This window comes from Brachypodium distachyon, chromosome 4 (genome assembly GCF_000005505.3).
Source record: "Brachypodium distachyon strain Bd21 chromosome 4, Brachypodium_distachyon_v3.0, whole genome shotgun sequence".
NCBI classification, from domain to species: domain Eukaryota; kingdom Viridiplantae; phylum Streptophyta; class Magnoliopsida; order Poales; family Poaceae; genus Brachypodium; species Brachypodium distachyon.
In genome coordinates this window covers 38,350,967-38,358,896 of record NC_016134.3, presented here as the reverse complement: position 1 = coordinate 38,358,896, position 7,930 = coordinate 38,350,967, and the positions used below count along the sequence as shown (strand labels likewise).

The following is a 7,930-nucleotide window of genomic DNA, read 5'->3' as shown; positions in this document are numbered from 1 at the left end:
ATCCTCTCGAGAGTGTCAAACTAAGTACTTAGCCGTGTCCCCGGTTACGGACAATTATGAGCAACTAGATATGGGGGCTGTAAGGAAGGTCTCACTCATTCCAATTTCTTAAATAAAATGAATGGTTTGAACAGGTTAGGGGCACTTGATGTATCTACTCAATGTGCTCTAGGTTAACAGGAGCATGGGTGTTTCTACCCCGTGTCCAATAGTGATAAAACCATTTAATAAAATGATAGGATGATACATTGATGCTTTTATGCAAATAGCCAAACTCCACCTTGCCAAATACTACATATACTTGACAGGATCTCTTATAACCCTTTTGTGAACTTGCCAATACATTTAACTGTTGCAGGTTAACTGTTGCAGGTTTAATTGTTGCAGGTTAACCAGGTGAAGAGTGAGGTGCGAATTGTTAGGGTTACGAGTTTACATTCCAACATGTTTCGACTGTGGAGTTGTTATGGGGCTCCTACATCTTCTGTTTTCCGCTGCAAAATTTAATCTTCTTCTGAGCTAACCCACGAGGTTATGCAATATGTAAGGTTCTGGATCAATGCGATGTAATATACTTTTGACCTTTGTATCTTGATATTACATCTTGAAACTGTGTGTGCTGGCAAGTCGATCCAGTGACTAGCACTGTAAGCACAGAGATCGAACCCTTGTAAGGGGGCAGTCGCTTCAGACACTGACATGGACCAACCCGACCAAAACTATTGAATTTCAAACAGACGGGCGGGCAAACTTCAAAACGTATGCACTAGTTTCCATCCGAAGATTTTCTGATCCAAAATTGTGCAGTTTTTGCTACCCAAAATTCTCATACACAGAACAAACTTGCATTTTGCAAAAATTGGTGGAGATCATAATAACTTCGGTTACACACACATGTATCGTTTATTCATTTTAATCTGCTCCGGCCTAGAAACCCAGGCACAACGCCTCGTACCGTGCAACGAGCAGAGGGTGTCGGCCGTACTGGCCAGTCGTGGATCCGAGCACGTCACCGCCGGCCGGTTCTTCGAGGAGTAGCGCGTCGGCAGTTGGACCTTCGAGGAGTAAGGATGCCGGCGGCGGTGGGTTGCGGGAGAGATCCAGGAGGGCGGCGGCGACCGGCGTCTGGCGAGATCCGGCCGGGTGAAGGCGTTCGGCGGCTGGCGCGGGCGAGATGCGGAGGAGGCGGAGGCGTCGACCGGATCGGGTCCTAGGGGTGGAGATTGGGGAAGATGGTGGTTGGGGAAGAGAGTTGATCTGGAGATATTTTTTAGGGGGCGAGTGGGTGGGGCCTGGTTCATGAAGTTGTTTTAAATGGCCCAGCACCCTAGGCCACTTTGAAATGGTCCACCGGACTCATCTCATTTGGCCGAGTACGGAACACTGTTTTCTACATGATGCTGGGCCAAAATCGCTGGATCTAGCCCACCATCTGACCCGGATCCAACGGTGCTCAACATAGCTGATTCCCATAGCCCTGGGTCACGGGACCCAAAAACCTGTCGGGGGAGGACGCCGAGCACGTCTGCGTCGCGCCCGGGTTTGGCTGTCAGTGACACGTACTCCCGGAAAGCCCGGTCAATGGGCAGGCAGGCCCAGCGCCTGCGCTTCATGTGGCCCGCGGGGCCCTCGCTGTTCCCATGGCTGTCCGTTGGATGGTTGCTCTCTCTCCCTTCCGCTTCACTGCTCCGTCGTCGTCACCCTCCCTTTCCCTCTGTCTCTGTCTGTGTCGCCCTCCCTTCATTTCGCAAAGCTTAATTTGGATCGGGGTTTTACACTGGGGCAAAGAGTTTTGGATCGGAGAGGAAAAAGTAGCAAATGCTACTGCTGGCCTAGCAAGCAAGCGCGGAGAATTGACAGAAAAGAACTACTACTCCAGCTGAAATTAAGATTTACAAAATTTGCAGAAAAGCCCTCGCTTTGTTCGCGAATTCATTATTCCTGCCGCACAAGGCGTCTCCCGACAAGCTCCCAAAGCCTATCTCTCTGTCTCGGCCTCACTTCCAGTGCTCCGTGGGATCGGTCCACCACGCCAGCGGCGGCTCGTCGGCGAAGAAACCCCCGCACGGCTCGTCGTCGTCGAGGAACCCCGTCTCGTCCTCCTCCACCTTGAGGAAATTCCCGTGAAAGAACACCTCGCCGTGCCCCGCCGCCGCTGCGCAGGGTGCGACGAGAAGCGTGCCCACCTCCGGTGCTGGCAACTCCGCCGGCGGCGTGGCGCCGGTCGCGTCCGTATCGTTCACCACCGCGCTGGAGTCGCTGTCGGAATATCCCATACCCGCGGGCGGCGGACCGTCGGACGCCGCCGGTTCCTCCTTCACCGACGTGAAGCTCGCCGCGGCATCCTCGTCCCCCAGCTTCCCCTTCAGCTCCTTGATCTACAAACACAAACACAGCCATCCATCAAAGCATCAGCCATTACGCACATACTACGAAAAAGATGCAGCGCCTAGTTGAAGCCGAGCGGCGTAATTATGCGGCAAACGATCGAACTTGGCATGGCATGGCAGCACGGACGGACCTCGGCGAGGAGGGCGTCCTTGTCGCGGCGGAGCGCGTCGTGGTCCAGGCGGAGGGCGTCGTAAGAATGGCGCAGCGCGTTGTAGTCGCGCTCCAGCTGCTTGGTCTTCCAGCGCGCCCGGCGGTTCTGGAACCAGACGGCGACCTGGCGTGGCTGCAGGCCGAGGTCGCGCGCCAGCCGCGCCTTGCGCTCCGGCTCCAGCTTGTTCTCCACCTCGAAGCTCCGCTCCAGCGCGCGCACCTGCTCCGCGCTCAGCCGCCGCTTCTTTTCCCCTCCCCCGCCGCCGCCGCCGCACGCCATCATCTCCTCCTCCGCGTCCCCCTCCGTCTCCATCCCGACCACGCCGTAATCCATATCTAAACACGCGCAAAGACTCGAATTATTGCATCTGCATCACCTCAAAAAGGGGCGAATTCCTGTCAGAAGAAAGAAACAGCGTGATTTACCGTTAGGATTGGCCATCTGGAGGAGGGAGGAGGAGCTTCCGCCGCCGGGTCGCTTCGTGACGAGGTCCGCTGGAATTCAGAGGGTCCCGACTCTCTTACTGCGAGAGCACGAGGAACGAACGGGCAGAAGAAGCGCTAGCGTGTCTCCAATGCTGATCCATCCCCGTTCTTTCGTCCACGCTTTGATCCATGAGCAACACCATGTACCCTCGTCTCCGTCCTTGAACCCCAATCAAAATGCTCCCTCTACGAACGCGAATTAATTTCTTGCGCGATTTCTCACGATCCGAGGAAGAAGAACTGGGAGGGGAGGAAGGGGAGTGGGAGTGTGGACTGGACTCTTTCTCTGTTTCCTTTCCGGCTTCCTTTCTGTTTGCGCAAGTCTGCGTGCCGCATTTCCGTGTGCGTAATAAAGGACGAGAGAGAGGCTGACGCGAGCGTTCTGGCTCGGCGCGCGCTTGGGTTAGGCAGAGGTGGGGGTGTGGTCAAGAGGTGACCATGGTTAACCAGCACTCGTCGGCGTCGCACTCGCACGGTAACCTGACCGTTCTTTGGTTCGGCTCATAGGCAACCGGACGAACCCGGCGAGCGGATCACCCGCGTATTGCGTGCACGTTGCATTTCTTTAAAAAATGTTTTCTGAGGGAAAAAAAACTGTCGGAAAAAAAAAACGTACCATCAAAATGTCACACAAAACGACCAACGGCATAGGGTACGCTTGGTTTCCAGTAAAAACTAGCCTTATCAAAATCGATGCATCTCAAAGTTTTGAGTGTTGTTTGGATGATGCCAAAAACTTGGTTCGCCCAAACCAACCTAGAAGAGACACCATTTTTTTTTCCGGCCATACAGAGGCGAGGCCATTTTGATTGCTTTGGTTGTTAATAGCAACTACAACAAGCAACTGTCTTGCGGTGGAACCAGCCCATCCAAGATCAAATCCCCGTCTTCACATGGGTGCTCGTATTTTCTAAAAAAAATTCAGGGTTTTACCGACGTTGTGGTTTCAAAGCGAGGGATGTACCCGTCAAGTACAAGACGCATGTGGTGACTTCGTCAATTATAAGATCTATCAACGACCTAGTCTCTCGAATGTGCTCATAGTGGTATGTTGTGCGTGCGTGCATTCATATGGGTGAGTGTACATACGTGTGTGTGAATGATTGCGTATGTACTGTATTTCCTAAAAAATATATAGCAAAACTACAATAAGACGATGCAAGTTGGCTATAAGAGTTTAAATTTAAACAGCATGGTGATCAGCACAGATTGTACAGCTAGCCTTTTATTTAAGAGTTCATTCCTCTATTTGTATTTCATTAATGAAGTTTCAGGTGGTTGCTCATTTTCTTTATTTTGACATTAAGATAAACCAATTGGAAAGATGAAAGTGTAGTTGTGTAAAGATATAACATGTAAAATTGGCATCCTTATGGAAATCTTGAAAATTCCTCTAGAAACACCCTTGTCGGTTTAGAAGATAACAAAATAGTTGTATCTCCTTTTACGGTACCAATGCAAGGACAAATATGATTTTTGATGTCTCTCAATTCTGCTTTGAGATGCCCTCACATAACGCACATACTGTGTGTATTATTTTAGTTCTCTTGTGGTTCATAATAAAAGAAGGCAAAATTGGACTAGAGACACTACTTACGGATCGGATGGAATACTTTATAAGAGGAGTGCTCACTTCGCTTTCTAATACACCCTCCGATACATAATAAGTGTCTCAATTTTTGTACTAACTCAGTACAAATTTGTACTCCATCCGTTTCATAAAGGTTGGCACGAAGTTGAACTAGTTCTAGTTTAAATTCGTGCCAACTTTTATGAAACAAGGGAGTACTAAATCTGATACACTCATCATGGACAGATGTTCTATCTTTGTTCTAAAATCAAATTTCTTGACAAGTTTGTAGAAAGATATATCAACGTCTGTTTTGAGGACGTGCATTTGGATTGGACGAAGTTCGCACGTGCCCATGTTCTCTTCTCCGCACCGGAACATTCTCAAGAAAAACATGAAAAATAATACTCCCTCTGTTTCAAAGTATTAAGCGACTCAAATTTTGCCCAAATATAAATGTATATATATCCAAAACGCGTCTAGATACATGTAATATTTCGTCATTTAATATGAGATAGAGGGAGTAAAATTCATACTCCCTCCGTCCAACAAAAGATGTCTCAAGTTTGTCAAAATTTGAATATATCTAAACATTACTTAGTGTATAGATGCATTCAAATTTATACTTAGTGTATAGATGCATTCAAATTTAATCTAAATTGAGACGTCTTTGTTGGACGGAGGAATATATCTCTTTACTTCGACATGCGAAACAAATTTGCCATACCATCCTACTCGTATACCTCTTGGTCTTTTCCCCTCGAGTACGTTCCCAACTTTTCATCTGCAAAACACCAGGCCAAGAGGGGGCGGTGGTCAAGGTCTGGTCACGGCCAGGGCGTCAGGCCCATGCACCGACGCAAGAGGAGAGAAACTACTCCTCCCAACCCGAACAAAAGCCAAAGCCAGGCATGGCGAATTGGCGAGCTCGGAGTGGCGGGCGCGGGCGTAAATAAGGACAACCAAACCAAACCTCAGCGAAACGGTGGGACGACGTGTGGATTCGGCACCGGCGGGCGGCGGCTCCGTCGGCCCGCGCGCGAGGTCCCATGCGAGCGAGCGTGGAGTCGTGGACAACCGCGCGCGGGGATTTTTACTTCTCCATGCAGCGCGGCAGCAGCGGGAAAAGGCAGGGGCGCCTCGATTGGTCGGGGATCAGAAAGGCAGGCCGGTAAAAGCCAAGCTACACGGAGCCTGCAGCTTTCCGGGGAATGCTGCAGCCACTGAGTAGAGTACCATCCGTAGGAGTAAATTTCATTGACGCACACTTTGCACTTCGGCACCTGAGCTACGCACGATTTGCTCACCTCACCGTGTTGGAGGTCCAGATCCATGGTTAGGAGGACTGCGTATACGTAGTATACTCAACGCTGAGTATAAGCACCGAAAGATTCTGTTCCCCGTTTCAGCAGATGGCGACCCCGGGATCGGTCGTTTTCGAATAGCCAGCCTAGTCGTCGCCGTGGAAAAAGTAGTCGCGGCTTTTGCGACACCTCCTCCATTTTCTTATCTACTTAGCCGCAATATTTTAGTTTGCCAAATCCCATCGGATCCCATCGACGCAGGAGACTAGGTGTATTTTAATCCACCTGCTCGACTATAGAATCCGTCCCGGAAAGCGATCCATTCCCAAAAATTCTGGATCCTTTGGATGTTCCCTTGGTTCGTGCCCCCTGTGAACTTTTATGTGTTCTCGGTCGTGGTGGTGACAATTGTACTGTCATGTACTCCAGTCTCCAGTCAGCCTCTCTGTTTCTGCGTGTTTCAACAAATTAATGCCACTATTTGAAACCATATTTCGTCGGTGCAAAGTTGTATCGAAATTTAAAAGTTGCGAGGAGGTGCATGATCCGTTGGACTCACGCACGCACGGATATATACATGCATGCTCCGCACTGCACTGCACGCCGGAGAAGACAAGAGAGCGTTTCGGGATCGAGGGCAGAGATTCCGGGACAAGCAGAGGTGGCGATGCGACGTGCCCCCAGGGACAAGGTGAAAACAGCGAGGGGTCTCGGTCCATCCATCGCCGGCCTCACAGTCACATGAACAGGATAAGAGAGAGGAACCGGCCACGTACGTACGTGTCACTGTGTGCGCGCCCCGGGCGGGGCATGCAACTCGCATATATACCAGCATATGTACATTGAGTGACCGATCAATATCAATCGTTTTGGTCTCCCCCTTTTCACCTTGTTGTCCGGTTGCTCTTCGTTCGTGGTGGCGTCATGCCGAATGAATATATGCCCCGGTGCATGTTGGTTGGGCGCGAGACGTTTGAGATTTATTTATTTTTTCCGGCCTGTGCGCACCGGTACGCAGCAAGTAAAACATCATCTCCGTTGTCGCGACCGGCGCGCGACGCTGTCCAAAGGCAGTACGTTGCTACGTGCCCAGAAAACCAACAGCTGGTTGTGATCGTTACCAGCCAACAGCTCGCCGTCATTTTTCTCTTTCTCCGCAACGGTCCCCGGCGGAATTTTGCGTGGAACTAGAAAGCATCTCTCGCGGCCGGCATGGGCAGGAACGGGAACGGGATGGAGGCTGGCTATGTCTAAGCTAGCTTAGCTGCTGATCTTGTCGATCGTAGGCTGCGACCGATCGAGGTCTCGAGGGAGGGACAGAGTATGCTGCGCCTGCATCCGCTGATGACATCCAGGCAGGCGGCGCGCGGGTGCGGGCGACTCAAAGCAGAGCACCAGGCTGAGGCGGCAAGTGGGGAGAGCCGAGAGCCTGCATGGCTGGCTTGGTCTGGTCCCTCCGCCGGCCTCTTCGGCTCGGGGGTGGCCAGCGACTGAGAGCTTGCGCAGGCAGGCCCACTAGCCTTTGCCCCCCGGCCGGCTCCCATCGCACTGTACGTTTGCTCTCATCCTGAGTTCCTGACGTCCCGTCGTCCGCTGTGAACGTTGCCTGCCAGCTATGCTACTGCTAGTACCCCCCCTCCTCTATCTACCGGTACGAGTTACCCTAGCCTAGCCAAGGCGCTCGATGGATCATGGTCATTGGACTTTTGCTTGGCTTCTGAATTTACCGAGTCTGCGTGGTCTTAGAAATTTTACCTTCTATATATATCATGGTCAGGTGCCTTTACACTTTATAGGTTCGACAACTAACATGTCGCAAGTCAGCGGTGTAGTCTCAAATTTCTTCTCTTGGCACGCACAACGACCAGATTTGGCGAGGTTAATAAACTCAAGTTTTAGCAAAAGTAACCACGGTGGGGGGGAGGGAGACGCCTAAAGTAGCGCATGATCGATCAGATTTTGGATTCTACTGCCGGTACAACAGTGTGTTTAGGCGCACAGTAAACATCCTTACAGAAAGTACCCTGCA

General features: G+C 51.1%; 1 protein-coding gene across 1 annotated transcript; it reads right to left on the bottom strand.

Moving 5' to 3' along the window:
• Window positions 1–1,790: 1,790 nt before the first annotated feature.
• Window positions 1,791–3,379, bottom strand: LOC100839857 (homeobox-leucine zipper protein HOX4). The gene is made up of 3 exons (XM_010239950.3): window positions 2,968–3,379; window positions 2,522–2,877; window positions 1,791–2,378 (listed from the first exon to the last, which is right to left on the bottom strand). The coding sequence occupies exons 1-3, from the start codon at window positions 2,981–2,983 to the stop codon at window positions 1,998–2,000; spliced, it is 753 nt and encodes a 250-aa protein (XP_010238252.1). The 5' UTR covers window positions 2,984–3,379; the 3' UTR covers window positions 1,791–1,997.
• Window positions 3,380–7,930: the final 4,551 nt, after the last annotated feature.

Coding starts and splice junctions, on each gene's coding strand:
- LOC100839857 (XM_010239950.3), bottom strand. Junction 2,379..2,521: donor AGGACGCCCTCCTCGCCGAG/GTCCGTCCGTGC, acceptor TTGTGTTTGTAG/ATCAAGGAGCTGAAGGGGAA.